The 18,290-nt window shown below is 33.1% G+C and overlaps 1 protein-coding gene across 2 annotated transcripts in view; it reads right to left on the minus strand.

Annotated features, from left to right (window-relative positions):
• Window positions 1-18,087, minus strand: part of Vha44 (V-type proton ATPase subunit Vha44) — a 67,268-nt gene extending 49,181 nt beyond the window's left edge. The window contains exons 1-3 of one of the 2 annotated variants that reach the window (XM_089086934.1): window positions 17,989-18,087; window positions 8,768-8,944; window positions 5,316-5,469 (exon numbers count right to left, since the gene is read on the minus strand). In XM_089086934.1, the coding sequence (XP_088943060.1) occupies window positions 5,316-5,469; window positions 8,768-8,899 (286 nt within the window). In that variant the 5' untranslated portion in view covers window positions 8,900-8,944; window positions 17,989-18,087. The remainder of the gene's footprint in view (window positions 1-5,315; window positions 5,470-8,767; window positions 8,945-17,988) is intronic. The other variant, XM_089086935.1, reaches the window with a different exon arrangement.
• Between the last annotated feature and the right edge of the window lie 203 nt (window positions 18,088-18,290).

An 18,290-nucleotide genomic window follows, 5' to 3' on the forward strand; every position in this document is an offset into this window, starting at 1 on the left:
CCCCGCAAGATCTTAACGATTTAGAGCCTTTGTGAAGGCAAAAAATAACATAATAAGACAGTAGGTGCAACAGATGCTTCAGTATGTGCAGTATCTAAATAGCCGTTGCAGATGGCTCCGTTAAATAGTGTTTCTGGCATTTATTAGGACTTAGCTAGAAAGTTCTTCAGTATTTTATTGCGCGTTTAGTGCAATAATGCAAGATTTAGAACAGCCTAAAGTTTTTGGCTTAGCTCCCTTAAAATTTGTCATCTCCCAACCATCCCCATAGATTTTGAAAAACACCTGTTTTAATATTTTAATTGACAAGTAACTTTTATTGGATATTTTCCCTGAAAAATTTTAAAATTGAAAAATCTAAAAATATCTTCCCTAAATTTTGAAAATACATTTTGTATTTCCCCTCCCCCCCTAGATTTTCAAAATGAGTTCGCATCCAATCTGCATTTTCGTGAATTGGCACCCCTGCCCGGTTTAATGATTTCAAGGTATGTTGGTTTAATGCGGAGGTTGAAGCATTATTTGCCCTACTCTGCTATACGAAGCATTTATTTTGCTCTGATTCAGTCTAATATTAATTATTGCTCTCTAGTATATTTATCTATATTTAAAAGCCATATTAAACCAAAATAGATTTTACAAAATAAAGCAGTAAGAATCCTCAAACTTTTTATTTCATCGCCTATTGCACTTCCAAATAAGTCTTCTACAGCATCTTTATAGACTTATTTAGATATAGGCTACTTCCAGTTTCTCAACAATTTACTTTTGGAGCAATTATTTTCTTATTTAATTATGACATTAAGAAATTACGCCATATTACCTCCATCAAAGTTTGTTCTCCCAATCACAAGATTTACATCGTTATAACACACGACAAAAAAAGAGTATCTACATTGACAAGTATAGTACTGAGAGATCTAAATTCGCCCCGTTCGTGTCAATAGCCCGGTGCTGGGATGCTCACAAGGATTTTATTGATAAATTTTCTTCTATCCATTTAATAAAAAGGAATCTTAAATTTCATTTAGTTCAGGATTACTTTTAACTAAGCGTCTTTTTAATATGACTAAGTTATTTGTTTGGATTGTTGTTCTAGGTGAATGTGGGTCTCTCGGCTATCTTTTAGTATTAATTTATATTTAATAATATTGATTTTTTTTTTATATATTTACATTTATATTTGGATCCTGGGCTAGCTGCTACTTTCATATTATTGTTGCATTATTATATCTTTGCCGTCGTAATTATCTTTGTATTGTAGCGTAATTTGTTATTGTATCTTTGTCTAGGCCTAGTTTTTCGAGCTTGTCTCCCCATGGGCCTATGTCAATTATATACATGTATATTTTAATAATAAAATGATTGAACTTGAATACTGTACAGTTCAACTACAGAAATGTCTGTTCCCTCGTACAAGCAGACATTTATGTACGAACTGCAAGCACGTCAGGCACTACAGTATCTTAGCATGAAATAAATAAGATGAGAAAGTTAAATCATATCGAAAATGAAGTTCTTGTCTCTTTTAAGCTCAACCCCTTTCTCCTGCATATAGGCTCTTATGGGGGAGATCATTCAAGCTTGTACCCCCATAAATTTTGTGATTCTTCCCACTGCCTCTATAAATTCTTAACTATCAATTTGCTTAATTTTATTATTAATTGCATTCCCCCCCCCCCCCAAAAAAAAAAGTCACTCTAAACTGAAAATATAGTAGGTATAGCACATAGTTGAGTAGGTGCAGCATTTAAGCAGCTGCAGCAGATGACTAGAAATTTTTAACTTTAATAATATTTATTTATATATATTAATAAACTTTTCATAGACAACCTTTAACGCCTTCTTTTGACCACATAAAATCGTCATCAGAGCTTCAACCTCCATCTCTATTTCATAATATTAATGTTTTAAGTAATTTGATTGAGTTGATTTTAGACTACGAAATGGTTTTATAGATATCTATTATGAAAGGACTTATTTAAATCTTAAAGTTATACTTAACAAAACTTACCTACTTATCATAAGGAATTACGAAAGAGGTGTGAAAGCAACTTAAACCTGTTCTAGCAGTGTATCTCAACTCACCCGAATAGACAAACCGTAGACATAAAATCTAAAATTACCAACTACAGAAAGCCTATTTTAAGCAAGTGTTTGTTCCCCAATATCAATGAGATTTTCAGTCAAATTCACATTTATAGTGATTTGTGACCTTTAAAGGCCTTCATATATATAGGTTGTATATAGATAGCGTCATATTTATATAACACATATAGCTTACGTTCGTATTTCTCTGCAACACCGCCTTACAAGGTTCTTTCAATTGTGAGTGTGTTTTTTTATGTATTACTCTATAAGTGTTTCCTATATGTTTTTTATTAGTGTTTGCTATATGTGTTTTTTTATTTTTTCTGTGTTAACCTATAAGTATTTTCCACCTTTTTTTCTATTTGTTAGTCTGCAAGTGTTTTCAATGTGTTTTCTATTTTCATGTGTTTTCTATGCATTACCCCACGCACTATACCATAGCATAGTGTGGATAAGAAAAAAAACGGAAACATATGTCTGTGAAGAAGTTTAAAATTACAATAACATAACTCAAAACATTTCATATCCAGTCAGGCAGATTCTTTGATCTAGATTCTTAGAACGTAAACTTTCGGGAAATCTTTGGTTTTCTAAAACAAATGTATAAATTGCATTAGTTGCACCCACATAATAACCAAAGTCTCCAGTGTTTTGATAAAATAAAAAATATCTTCACTTTGAGGTAATGGACCTTTACTACCTTAGGCTTAACTCAGTTTGGCGAGTCCGTTTATAAGAGCTCATCGTCCTATAATTAGGTTATTACATAAATGCATAATAGTTCTATTGTATATTAGTAATAATTATTAATATTAGCAATTATTAGATTATTAATTATTTTAATAATTACTTCATTAGTTTTTATAATATAAGTTACCATAATATTTTATTATAATAGAATTAATATTAATTTTATAAACAACCACTAATTATTATTAATTTATTAATAGTAATTAATGGATTATTAATTATATATAGAAATGATTAGTGATAATATTCATATTAAATATTACTACATACAGTCCTATTATTATGAAAACTCAAAATAATAATAAAGAAAAAATAGAGTTAACTGAATTAAAAAATTGGTTTCAGTTGCTTGTGAGGATCTATAACTTTAAAAATACATAAATATTCACATTTGGAATAAGGTAGCCTACAAATGCAGAAGGTGGGATTTTGAAGCCCTTAATACCTCGGGAGTATTGCTGTAATTTCATGCTTTGTAGGCTATAATTAATGTAGATTCTTCGCTTCTGCTTCCTTTCCCGAATTTTCCCCTCCTTCGAAATGAATTCCTCCGTAAGTGCCTCTAAGGTATGTACACACCTATTAAATTATTCATGTTTTTCAGTTAAATGATTTTTATTTTTAAATAGGTACTGAATTGAAATTTAACCATGCATAGTTAAAATTCAAAATTTAGTATAATTAGTAAAACAAAGAAAATTCTTTTCCACCATGCATTTTTTCTCTTTTCTAATTTCATTGCCAAAATACTTTTGAAGTAAATAAAGAAGGTAGTTATAGTCTACAAATCGTTCCTACCCTGAGGTGCATAGCGCAAATGGGTTCAACTTAAAAATATGCAAAAAAAGAACAACTTTACAGCAGTAGCAACTCAAAGTAAATTGAAAATACTTGCCATTCTAAATATTCAAATTTTTGAAATAAAAAATCTTTTCTTTTTTTTACTACATTCAATTTCCTTTGATTTTGAAAAATCGCGAATTATAATCTATGCTAACCCCATCTGTTCATCATACATAGTCAATGAAATAGACAATCATGGGCAGTGATGGCTTTCAGAAATTTCAAAATTATAAAAGTTTGAAGAGTCAAAAAAAGGTGTTTAACAAATGTCAGTAAACTATAGATGGGAGGGACAAAAAAGATTTGATATTTTTGAAATATTACTAATCATAATTTACTGCAAAATATTTTGTTAAGGCAAGAATACAAATCATAAAAATACAACAGCATCTTGGCCCCTTTAGGTTCAAACTACCATTTTGTGGCACAAAATAGGCAAAAATAAGGACTCTGCAGCGGCGCAATGTCATTTGTTACTTAAAAAGGGCACTAAAACTATAAATTTCCGTGTAGTGACACCTCTCCTTAAATTTTGCGATTAAAACAGAAGTTCTTCTGAAGTATATTCTCCGCCAACGCTATCTGTTTATGACTTAAATTCAACGACACATTGGTGAGACAACCATGGCTTTCAGAAATTTTCAGAATTAGACAAATTTTATAATGCAAAAAAGGATGATTTGCAACTGACAGAAGATTGTAGATGGCTGCAAACAAATTTCAGATCTATGAAAGATTGTTCATCTTAGTTTTTGCGACATATTTTGTCAAACAAATTGTAAAATGCAACAGTAACAATAAATTGAAGATTCTAAGCTTATAGGTTATCTTAGAAGTTTTGCTCGACTCTGTGTCGTCTCTGTGTCGACACAGAGAGCCTTTTGCCCTATTCGGGTAAAAATAGAATTGATTGCATGAGATTGCAGAAATCATCACTTCGCTGTGACGCGATTTTCATTTGTTAGTTCAAAAACAGCACTAGAACTTTAAATTTCTGTGTGAATGAGCACACTCCTTATATTCAGTAATCAAAATGGGTTATTTTGAAGCGTGATCTCTGCCAAAACTATCACAGAAATTCAATAAAATATAGTGTTGGGGCTATAGTGGCTTCGAGAAATTTTCCAAATTGTAAAACATTTACAAGGCAATAAAAGGTGTTTTGCAAATGTTAAAAAATTATGAATTACAGGAAAAATGAAAAAGAATTATATTTTTCAACTCTGGCCTGTCTTACGACAGGGGAAAAATATTGCTTAGCCCCCCACCCCTTGCTCCCCGAAAATTTTCAAGCCAAATTTTAACAACTTTTTTACTGATTAACAATTCTTCAATTTCTTAATTAATAATTTTTTTTTATTATTACTAGGCCTATGTTAATTTAACTATTATTATTTTTTTAATTTAGTTTTATTTTCTTAATTAATTGATAATTTATTTTATTATTGTTGTTCTCTTAAATTTATGATTCTTATTAAATTATTTTTGTTTGTTAATTCACTTTACTAATTAATTAATAAGTTAATAATTGCCCCCTCTGTACCCCCTCCCCTAAAACCACCAATAGCCTCTTGCTCCCTGGAAAACTAGAAATAGATTGGAAGTAAACCAACATAACATAGGAATACTACCTCCATTTGCAAGCAAATTTTCGGAGATTTTGTCCCTTTGATTTTCTAAGACCTCGCCAAGATAATTTGCAAGTTTCTTTGTTACTTGTTCAACAAATCCGTCAAGTTTTCCAAGGTCGTCAGATAAACCAACAAGCTGATCCAGTGTTCCAACCTGCACAAACAAGTAAATTTATAAATTTATTATGCATCCACTAATACCACTACTCCTACTAATAACTTACAGCAGCACCAAGCCGCATGACTCCATCACAGCTGCGCAAACTCCTCCTCCACCCTGATCTATTCAAAACTTCTACTTTTACTTCCTCCAATGAAGTCCCAGTTTCCTTAAAACCTTCCTTATAACCTCTTCCCAATCCATTCAGGGACGACCTGCTTTTTCTTTGACCACTGATGGCTGGCCAGAATCCCGATCTTTGGCAATCTGCCATAATTCATCTGTAAAATATTGCATGCCCTTTAACCTTTCCTTCATTACAGCCATAGAAAGTGGGACCGAATTACTTTTTTCATGAGAATTATTGTCCGATATGTGTTCAGTCAAACGAGTGTCTGAGACTGCCCTTAGACAGTTCCTCCTGAAAAAATTTAACAAATCTTTCTCGACCTTTCAAAGCGCCCCCGCTTCAGAACCGTACTTGACCACTGATATTACTTTGACTTCCAATATTGTAGTCTTATCCTTATAAATATATATAATGATTAAATTCAACTTTTAGGAATTAGGAATTCAATTATTAGGAATTCAGCTTTTAGAACTAAGATTACAATATTAGAAGCCATAGTAATGGCAGTTATGAAGTATGGCTATGGAATGTGGCCACTTCGAAAAGTGGGGAAGACATGTTAGATGTCTAGCAGATAAATTTTCTAGATAGTATTGGGTAATCTACTGAACAACTACTAATCAAACAATAGGCTTTACGAAAAATGCAGTTTTGATTCCATTGTCTAGGGCTATAATAAAAGAAAGATTAAGTTGGTTAGGTCCCATTTACCGAATGAAGTAGAATGGGCTGCCAAAAAATCATGCTGTTGAGCAATGCAACTGCGGCCATACAAAAACCGGACGTCCTCCAGTAAGAAGCAACAAGGCCATAAGAAAAACTTCAAAGGAAGCAGGGTCTCCATCAAAGAGAGTAAAGAATAAAGCTCTGAACACTTTAGGGTGGAGGAGGAATGTACGCAGCTGTGTTGAAACGATTCTGTGTACTATAGAATCTTGGTTCCATTTGTACCTTTTGGGAGTTGAATCTGAAGTTCCACAAGCGCCTTTCCTGGGCCTAAAACTTGTTTCCTTGATATTAATGATGTTTTTCACGCAATATAAACGGGCATTCAAAAGATTGTCGCCGTTTGTGTCACCCCATTCTTGCTGGTACAACCAGATTCCAGTCAAATACTGATGACATCCTAGTTGCATTTGATAATGACAGTACGTTATCACTGGTAGCATTTGATCAAACTTCACTGGAGAAACATCTTTTTGCTTTATTTTAGAATTCTTTCATGGTTTAGTGTGAATTATTCAACTCTTAATGTCTCCAAGCCTAAGTCTTTAGGTTTTTTCCAGAATTTCTGCAGCTTTTATGTGTTTTCATGTAGTACATATGTCACGTGGTACTCTCCTTGGACCCGAAAGTTGTCATGTCCATTTTCTCCGATTTCTCAGAATTCTTCTTGTGAGAGTTTGTCTTATAAATTCCACATTAATGTATAGAAAATTAAGATTGACAAGAATCTTGGCATCCTACATAAGCTGAAGCACACATTCCCTGGATCTATCCTATGGCTTCTTTTCTTCACCTTGATCCAATCATATGTTTCTTATGTCCTACTACATGGAAGTCTATATCCCAGTTGAATTTGCAGAATATAGCATCTCTTTATGAGAAGGCCAGACTTGTTGTAAAGCTTGCAAATCCATCTGTCGTTAACCCCTATTAAACCTCTCTTCAGTTTATGTCCTTGTATGTGCTTCTGTTACTTTTGCTTGACTGCATGGGACATGCAGATCAAATGGAAGAATGTGAAGACCTAAAATTCCAAGGACAGTGAAAATTGAATCTGATTGTTTAAATTGGTCAGTGGATACTCACATAACACATATATCTTCCAAAATTAGGAAAAATCTGAAATCCAATTTTAATGCAAAAGACCTTCTAATGCTGTTGGAGACACATAAAGAGAAGCACAGGTGAAAAAACAGCAAAAACAAAAAAGCTAACAACTTATATCACCAAACAGCTAAAGAAGAAGTAGCTTTCCTTTGAAGGTGTAGTTGTCTTTGGGAGGGAAATTTAAGGAAAAAGTGGGGTTAAATTCATCTAATTAGTTTTGCTTATTCATTTTTGCAGTTCAATGTGGTAACACTGACAAAACGAGATACTGACCTACAAGCTTCATGATTTCGAAAGAACCCAAGAAAAAAATCATAGAAAATTGCAGTTTTTAGGCATGAATAAACCTAGGATGGGTCAAGGGTTTTAATTTTTTAATTTGATACCCTTGGTAATTTAAATATCCACATTTATGTGGCTTTTTAATTTGTTGGCTGTCAGCTTTTTCATAAAGGGGATGAAAAGATATCTCTATGTACCTAATGAGGGGAATTCCCATCTTTCTTTGCATTCAGGTATTCCCAACATTCCAAATACAAACAAAGCTAAAGCAGGAAAATTCTCATTTAGAGAAACTAAGTGGATAGACTTTATACCCAAATGGATAGACTTTATTGTATTTCCATTTTTTTTTCAAATCTTCTAGGGGGAGGGGAGGAGGCACAATTCTATTTCCTAAAGAGAATCTCTTTTGTTCTTCATATAAGCAGGCTTAAAGACCATTATCCCAAACTCAACTGACCAAAGGAAAATTATGTCAAGAATGATGCAGACAAATAATTTACATATTTAAACAAGGAAAACAAACTACAAGTGCAGCAAAATATAATTCACTATAATTCACTACAAAATTGATCAATATATGAACCATTCAGAGACCAATTGATTGAGTCCATAAGTAAGAGAATACAAAAACATTGCTGTTTTTACTTTAACAAAAATCAAACATCTCATGGTAATAATGCAAAATCTTATTAGCTTGTAATGCACATGAACACATGGAGATAGTTTATATACATTCTAGGATAAACTCAATCAAATTAGTTTATAAAAAAGTACCAGAACACCTTTCAATTCATATTTTATAGCCAAGACGTTTTATTTCATTTCTTGGCATTAGTCTTCATATTTCTTTGCAGAACACTCTTGCAAACAAAACAGATTGAAGGGTAAATAAAGCTTTTTTTGACAGCAGAATCTAAAAAAGTATACTTGATTCATTTGACTTCTGACTGGCTGTATAGAAGACCTTAAAAAGTTTAACAAAAACTAATCTGACTTAAAAAGGAAAGCTCATCCAAAAATCAATGAATAAGTAATGGCTTTTACCTTAAGGTCTGGTATATTGAATTTATAGTTTTCACTGAGGCCATTTTGATTCCTTGTAATATCATTAAGCTTGTCAAAGGCTTGCTGAGGTGTTTTATCTCCAGGTACAGAAACAAGCCAAAATTCACTCATTCTGTCAATTGGATTGGTGACCTTGAAGCCAGGACGTTGTCAAACCTGGTAAACGAGAGTTAAAATTGAAGAGTTTATAGCAGTATCTAAATCTGTGCTAAGAGAGGCACAATAATAAATACCTTTTAGCTGAATATTTCAAATAAACTACTTATCAGCAGTATTCGGAAACTGATAGCTGAAGAATTTATTCATAAATAAATAAATAGAAGAGTACATGATTGAAAAAGACACAACCATCAAATCATTAACCAATTTCTAAGATAAGTGACAAAACCCAAACCAATACAAAAAACACAATAACTTTTCCTTCCAAACTTATGCTGGCGTTTTATTAATTTTTTTTTATTATTCTCTACAATAGATCCTCAAGAAATAAGTAGAAATAACACTCTTTTCATTAGCAAAGAAACAATGCCTGCTGGATAACACCATTGTGAAAAATGTAGCAATAAATTATAACAAAAGCGTTGGTAATAAGAAATTACAGAGTTCAAAACTCAAATGTGAATGATCAATAAACATTAATGCTGAATATCAGCTCAATGAAATATCTAAAATTGACAGTGCAGCAAAACATAACATATTCTCTGAGAATGCCATTAATAAACTAAAATCTACCCCTCAATTCTACTAGCAAACAACTTACTAACAATTTTTGTGGTCAAAAGATTCATGTTTTGGGCACATGCAAACTAAGCACAGTATTGCATATAAAACTTGTCAACAAAGATCATTTGACTTTTTTTTTTTTGCAGTGAAGCCAGCACTATCTTCTAATGTTGGAATGCAGTAGAAGTATACAAGTGAAACTAGTGAAGGGTAGTTCTGAGTTTTGATAACAAGCCATCCATGAATATTCTCTCTAAAAATTTTGAAAAACTATAGATAGATAGATAGATAGATATTTATTGCAATAAAAGCCACTTTGGGCCATGGCAAAAAAAGAAAATCACACAAAATAATAGCACATGATTATAACACTCATAGCAAAGTATGGTAGCCTACCTAACAATAACTACGGAAAATTACAAAACATTAAATAAACATAATAAAGCACACAATATCATTAAACTAACATAAATAGATAGATGTATGTTACATCTATCAAGGGCCATGACTACAAAAATAACAAACAAGAAAACAACTTACACACATACAACAATACTTTCCACACTCACCCCACCCCCTTTACAAAATTCTATCTCTGTGTGACATACCCAATTTTATATACTTTGCTATCATTCTTATTGTCCCATAATTTTTTGATCCCATTACTGAAACCAACCACTCACTTGTCCCCACATTAACAAAAAATAATTATTTCCTTAAATCCTGTAATTCGGGACAAAGGGCCATGAAGTGAAGCAGATCCTCACCATTTTCTCCGCACATAGGGCATGAGTAAGGACCATCCTTTACCCTTACCCTCCGTAAATATTTCCTCTTTTCTCCAAGTGCTACAAAATTACCCCTCCCTGATATATACCACTTAATTTCTTCACTATTTAAACCCGCTTTAAAATAATTATCATATCCTCAAACTTCCTTCAATTGCCGGTAAACGCCGAGGGACACCGAGGCCGTGACTTCACACTGCCATTTCTGAATCTCCTGATCTTCAAGCACTCCCTTTACTAGTTTTGCTACATTTCCTACTTCCAGTCCTATCCCCTTCCCTTCATTCCAAACACCTGATAACCCTCAAATATTTAAGATTGATCTCACCTGGGAAGCCCATGAACATTTCCTTCTATCCTGCAGCACCTCCAGATAAGCTGCATTTACTAACCAATTATTCTGTAAACCAATCACCTTTTCCCAGTATCCTATCATTCTAACCAATCTTTTTACCCTCAATGAAAACAATCTTTCAATTTCCCGCTTAGGCCTAAAAGTCTCCTGAAATGTCCTAAATAAATTCTCTCTATTTTTTCCCCTTTTTCAAAACCCCAAACGTCCTCACCGTAACTCAATACTGGGCCTACCTTCTTCTCAAAAATTCTCTTCTGTAGCTTAATATCTGCCGGTCCTAGATGCCTAAGGGGACTCTTCAATAACGCCCATGAAGCCTTCTGACCCTTCCAACTTGCTATTTGCACCTGATCACTCCATCTCCCTGAACTTGTGAGCTTACATCCCAAATAAAAAAAATCCTTAACTTCTTTCATCTCTTTCCCTTTAAAATAAAACTTATTCTTTACCCTTTCATCATTTCCAAAAACTAATATAACTGATTTTTCAATATTTAAAACTAATTTTTTACTCTCCAGATAACTATCCAAAATCTCTAACATCTTTAGCAAATCCGGAGCCGATTTCGCAAGCAATACTATGTCATCTGCAAATAATAAACAAAATATTTAGTGTATATATATATTTTAGTGTATTGGAAGTTTCAAGGAAATTATAAAATATTTATCAAAGGAGTCCAACTATCAGGTCAGCCCATGAGAAAAATTTGCACAGAACTACAATCAGAAGTGAAAACCTAACTTAACAGCATGGATCAGCTGGAAGTAACTGAAAAACTTACTAATCAAACAAATTGGACCAATTCAGTTGTTGTTAAGACATGTCCCTGAAAAGGATCCAATAGCTACCCCAGGCACTTAGAAAAGAGCCCCCTGTAAAAAGACATCATAGGCCTGTACACAATCAAAAGCCCCCTCAAGAGTTCAGTGACTACAACCTCAATTAGTGAAGAAGGGAGATGCAATGCTTTGAGTTCTTGGAGCTAACTACCTACTTCCTTAGTATCTTATGAATTTCTTGATTTGCTTATTGCTTTATTTTGCTTATTGATTTAATTTTATAGGTGCTTGGGTTTTCAAATTAAATGTTGAATAAAGAAACGTTGGGGGAGAGAGGGCTGAAATACAATTGTGATGGCAGTGATCATTGTGTTTAGAAAGAGCACTAGATAAGGAATCAAACAGAATATTTTCTTTTTGCATTTGATTTCTGTCCTAGGCCAAAAAAAATATACTGTGATTATTGTATTTGATAACACTGAATGGTGGATTTAGAGGTAGATAAATTTGCTGAAAGGAGCAAAAGTGGGTTGAAAACACTTTACAAAACCTGTATTTGAGTCTGTAGGTCTATTTCTGAGAGTTTTATTCATCCAGCATACAACTTTTCAGAATTGGTGGAAATGCTATGTCCTGAATAGAAAAAGTAGAGAAAGGAACTTGGAAACAGTAATAGTGAAGTAGATATTTTGTTCTGAATGAAATACTATAATAAAAAAAAAGTAGCACCATCACACTCCCTAAACAACATTATTTCCAAACTTAACTTTGATACCATGACAGTTTACCCTACTCTTCCCCTATTTGTAGCAGATATAGCTCAAAACAGCATATTTCTCTGCTGTTTTTTTTTTTTTTTTTTTTGCTTGAATTGTCAATCTTTTTATTAATGGGTATTGCCATTGTTAACCTGATAAACAACATGAAGTCATTGCAAAAGAACTGATATCAGTTGAATAAACATATAATGTTGTTTCTTTTAATTTTGTATATAGCCTAGAACAGGGACCAACTTATTTGCTAGAAAATTTTGGTTCTAAACCAAATTTTTATTTTGGTTCTAAACCAAAATAAACAACACAACAATTAAAAAGTCTCTGGAGAGCCATATCTGTTCAACAATTTAGTATGTGTGCAAATATGTTTGTGCTGTGTTATTATTTTCAAAAATTGAAACTTTATTGTGAGAAATTGCTTACAAATTCAATGTTTAAAGTATTCTCAACTGCTAGCCATAACTTCTTCCCATTTTCTGGCAATTTATGGATACCATCTCTGAAAAAATTCAACTGATTTGGCTTTTATCCACAAGTTGGTCCAATTTTTGACTCCATCATAATGGAAAACAACTGGTCAGCCAAGCCATGCTGCATTGATCAAGAAGAAATAGTAATCAGAAGGGGAAATGTCTGGGCTTTATGGTGGGCTGGTAGGGCCATTTGAGCATTTACAAGTATGTTATAATGGGTGCTGCAACATGAGACCAAGCATTGCCACATTGTAAAATAAATTTGTCATGTCTATTGGCATATTGTGAGTGTTTTTCTTGCAATGCGTGGATTAAATGCATCAATTTTTGCCTGTTATCTTTTCATTCAGATTTAACACTTCATGATATGCTAAACCATGCTGGTCCCACCAAATTCACAGAACAACCTTCTTGATATGAATATTCAACTTGTCCATCAATGATGAGGCATGTCTGGGGTATTCATATGTTGCTTGATGTTTTGTATTATTGTAATGGATCCACTTTTCATTGCCTGTCACAATTCAATGCAAAAAACCTGTTTTTGTTTTTGGGGCAGTTGTTTGCACATGAAAAAATGGCATTTGATGTCTTGTAGCTTTAGTTTATACTGCACCCACTTTCCAACCTTGTGAATGATTTCTAATGCTTTTAAATCACAGGAAATACATGAATGACTTCAAAAGTTCTTCTTGTGTCAATCAATCAATCAATTTATTAAAAAAAACACTGACAAAATTACAGAACTTTAGACCCCTACAAAGGCTCTTTGGCCTGTGAGAGTGGGAGACTAAACATAACATAAAATAATAGCACTAAAATCAAGCAGAATGACAAGAAGAAAAAAAGAAAACAAAATTAAACAACACCAAAAACTACCATGCCACTTAAAATAAATGAATTAGAAATTGAAAAGGAAAGACAGAGGGGAGGGGAAAGAAGGGAGGAGAGAACTAACTGTCTAGGCATAAGATGTGGTTGGTAGGGAATTACATCTGGATGCACAACATAAAACTGGATTAAAATCTGATCTTATGGTTTGGGTTTTATGAATGAAAATATCCATGTCATTTCCAAGAGAAAAAGAAACACAAGATTCATCTTGTACTTCAGAATTTAAAAGATATAATTGTTTGAAGAAATTAGGGAGGAACCATGAAAATACTTAAAACTGAAACAATGAGAAAGATGTATGTGGACTGTCCACCCAATAAATTCATGCTGAGCTGGTCTGTCACCTCAGACACTAATTTAATTGCTCTGTTATAAATTTTGAAAACGGGAAAGGAAAAAGAAGAGAATGTTGATAGCCATACTGTTGGACAGTAGTACATGTAAGGTTTGATGAGAGAGTGAAAGAGGATCTTTATTATTGAACCAGGGAAACAATGACAAAGCTTCCAAAGAACTCCTAGGCTTCTGCATAGCTTAAGTTGACAAGAGCAAAGTGATGTTTGAAAGAAAGATTTTCGTCCAATAAAATACCAGGAATTGAACATGTCTATCTGGGGGATGAGTTATATCACCATGAAAGGTAGAAATAGTTTGAGCCAAAGGACAAGAAGTACCTCTTCTGGAAAAAAATAAGTAGACTAGATTTAGGGTAAGGCAATTTCATCTGTAAGTGCAAATAGCACTGGATCTTGAGCTGCATCACAAGGTGAAATAAAATTGGGATCACAAATACTACAGCAACTTTGTTTATTTTGTTCAGATAAAGCAATAAAAAGATCACTGATGAATATAAGGAATAAAATAGGTCCTAGGATAGACCCTTCAGAGACATCTAAATCAACACAGATGTATGTCATGTATCTCCAACTTTTTTGGTGCTCTAGCTTGTTCCTTGTCTTCCAGGTCAAATTTGCAACTTTTCAACAATGCAAACCACTTCTGACACATTTTTTCAGGTAAAGCATGGTCACCATATACCTCCATTAAAATACTGAGGCTTTTAGAAGCGTTTTTCATACTGAAGTAAAATTCCCTGTAAAAACACATTACTTGGTACAAAATTTACTATATTCAATGAAGTAAAAAATATTGTTGTTTATCCTACATCAAAACAACTTATACTCTCATTTATCCCTAATGGCATTAGATTTCCAATGAATGCTGAAAATGTGGGTTGATCAAATAATAAAAAAGCTGAACTATTTGTTGTTAAAACAACATGAACTATTTGCACACCTACTAATAAAACTTTATTGTGCTTTTAGACCTTCATTGAATAGCCCTGGATCTTTCAATTACTGGATGATTCAATTACTGTCAGCAAAGAAGAAAAAAGTAAATTAGGAAAACCCTGCATGAGCACCAACAAAGAAATCCTGTTTATTAGTAAACCAGCCAAAGAAAATGTCCTTGACATGCCTCTGCATGTCATAAAGTAAATACCTCTGCTCCTTCTCTCGCCAAAGGACATTTAGAGTTTTGAAACTTGCAAAATCCTAATCTATAAGGTCTCGTGATATATACACCCATATTTTAAGTTTAAAAAATCATTCTGATCCAGCTTAAAATTCTACTAAAATAATGGGAATTTTACTATCAAAAACTAAAGTCAATAAAAACATTTTTTTATGAAATTAGATAGGGAACTGTCATGAAGTAAACTTTTAAGTCCTAGAAATAGAGAATGATTGATATGGTAGCTCACCAAAACCTCCCAAAGAGATGTTTTAAGCCCTGAATTCATTCCCAAAAGTGTCTTTGACTTAACTCAACTACTTTTCAAGATAGCAGGAACCACCTCAATAAAAATTTTACTTTAACATATTGACATGACAATCATGTCCCTATGTTGCATAGGCTACCCAGCAATTAAAAACTAAACAGTGCCCCTAGTGTAACTTAAATATCTGTTTGTGGATATTTGAGTTTTAGCCTACAATTGGGGTAACTGAGATGGAAATAGGTTAACATACCAATTCATACTTCATAATATGCAGAAAAATATTTTGATGAATAGATTATTCAGATAGCTATGACACTTGTTTTTGTTGTAAATTCAATTTGAAGCCCTTTACAGACCCTGAAAGATGGTACCTTTTCCTCTAATTTTAGATGAGGCTTATATACCTGAGATAGTGTAAATCTTATTAAACTGGTGTACTTCTAGATTGAATTGAAAATGACAAAATCAAGAATCAATAAAATTCATAGGAGATATATAATATGGACTATATAGGCCTATTTTGAATAAGGCTAAAACATATATTTGAAAATTAAATTTGTGACAGAAATGAATGTCATATTTCAATTCAGGACAAAATTCTGATTCTAGAGGCAAGTTTGTTTCTTAGCAATCTGAATATTCTGCTAATCAAAATTTTTACCAAAAAAATTGATTCATATTATGAAGGGGCTTCTACTAGCCTATAGCCTACCTTACCATCAACCCTACCCCTGAATGTGCATATATAAAACCCAAATCATATATTTCTTATGCATCACTTTTGTTCCAACCTGTGTACTGTTAAACTTAATCCACAATGACAAAATGATTTAGTGTAAGTGCTTTCAAAGTGTGTTTACAATAATTTCTCTTCATATTAGCCTATGAAGTAAGAATTGTTTTCTTAACAGATTTCCTTCTTAATAGCCCTACCAATATTTATACAAGAGCCCAACTTGTTGAACATGTAGCTTGGGAGCCATACTTTTCTGACCACTGGCCTACAGGAATAGCCTAGTCTATCTGGCAAAATTCTACTTTAGCTACTTTTGGCTATCTTGGAAAGGCATAGGTTAGGAAAATGAAACTTTCAAGGATGGGTCAACAGGCTAAAGTATGGGTCAATATCTACCAAATCATATTTTTGAGTTAGGACTAAAGTTAATACACCATTTGATGCCTTTTTTTATGCTGATTACAAATATAACAATAATTTCTTTTGGAAATGAATTTCCGCCCCCCCCCCCCTATATATGTCAATTCAGGGTTAGGTTAGGTTGGGTATAGCCTATATAGGGGGGGGGGCTGAAATTCATTTCCGATAGAAATGCTTATTAGGCTATATTCACAATCAGCATAAAAAAGGCATCAAATGGTGTATTCACTTTATTCCTAACTCAATAATATGATTTGGTAGATATTGACCAAAGTATGTCCTGGGAAGATATTTTGAAGTAGGCCTACCTACCTTCACTCCTTCTGTCTCTAGAGGGTCCTGACCTTTGATGACCTTTAAAATTCTGTGTGTTATAAAACTGAAACCTTGCAAAATAGATCTTTGGCTTAAATGAAGAACAAAAAAATTGTGTTTAGCCTCACAACTTTGCTCAATCCCAATTTATAAGGTTTTAAAGATAGCCTAGCCTAGGTCTAGAAAATACATTTCCTAAATTTTGAAAATAAAACATTGATATGGCTTAAAATTTTACTCGGTAAAATTCTACTTTAGCTACTTTTGGCTATCTTGGAAAGGAGTTTGATTAGGAAAATGAAACTTTCAGGGATAGATCTACAGGCTAAAGTATGTCCTGGGAAGGTATTTTGAAGTACCTACCTCCACTCCTTCTCCCTCTAGAGGGTCCTGACCTTTGATGACCTTTAAAAATCTGTGTGTTATAAAAGTGAAACCTTGTAATATAGATCTTCTGCTTAAAATGAAGTCCAACAAAATTGTTTTTCAGCTTCACAACTTTGCTCAATCCTGATTTATAGAGTTTTAAAGATATGGAAATACATTTCCTAAATTTTGAAAATTAACATTGATATGACTTAAAATACTACTCAAATAACAGAATTGCATTTTCAGAACTAAAGCCAGAGAAAAAGAATCTTATAACTGAAAATTAAGGTAAAATGTTGTTTTGTCAAAATTTCAACAGGTAATAGACCTGTCATGTAGGCAAATTTCAGGATCCTCTAGAGAGAGAAGGAGAGAAAATAAGTACTTCAAAGTACCTTCCCAGGATATATTTTAGCCTGTAGACCCATCCCTGAAAGTTTCATTTTCCTAACCTCACCCCTTTCCAAGATAGGTAAAAGTAACAAAAGTAGAATTTTACCTTTTACTCAAATAATTGAAATTACATCTTCAGAGCTAAAGCCAGAGAAAAAGAAACTGATAATTGAAAAGTAAGGTAAAATGTTTTTTTGGTCAAAATTTCAATGGGTGGGTCATGTATCCTATGCAAATTTCAGGACCCTCTAGAGGGAGAAGGAGTGGAGGTAGGTACTTCAAAATACCTTCCCAGGACATACTTTAGTCTGTAGACTCATCCCTGAAAGTTTCATTTTCCTAGCCTAGCCTAACCCATTTCCAAGATAGACAAAAGAAGCAAAAATTCAATTTTACCGGTATTTTTATCCTTCGCCTTTTTAGAACAAGCCTATATAGCTTAAAATTTGCATCACGCCATTAACTACTTGCATACTTCTCTTTTTTCACGTGACTCACGTGACTTATTTTCGACTTCTTGTATAAATAAAACCCAACGTTGCCGACCTAGATACATAAGACAGATATTTATTGCGAAAAAAGCCACAGGGCTATGTCAAAAACATAAAAGGCTGCCCGAAACAACACTTCAAGAACGGATATAAAACGAAATATAAAATCAGCAAGAAAACAATTATATCACATACAAAAACATTTTA

Source organism: Artemia sp. Qi Xiang Cuo, chromosome 3 (assembly GCF_049724085.1).
Source record: "Artemia sp. Qi Xiang Cuo chromosome 3, ASM4972408v1, whole genome shotgun sequence".
Classification (NCBI taxonomy): Eukaryota; Metazoa; Arthropoda; class Branchiopoda; order Anostraca; family Artemiidae; genus Artemia; species Artemia sp. Qi Xiang Cuo.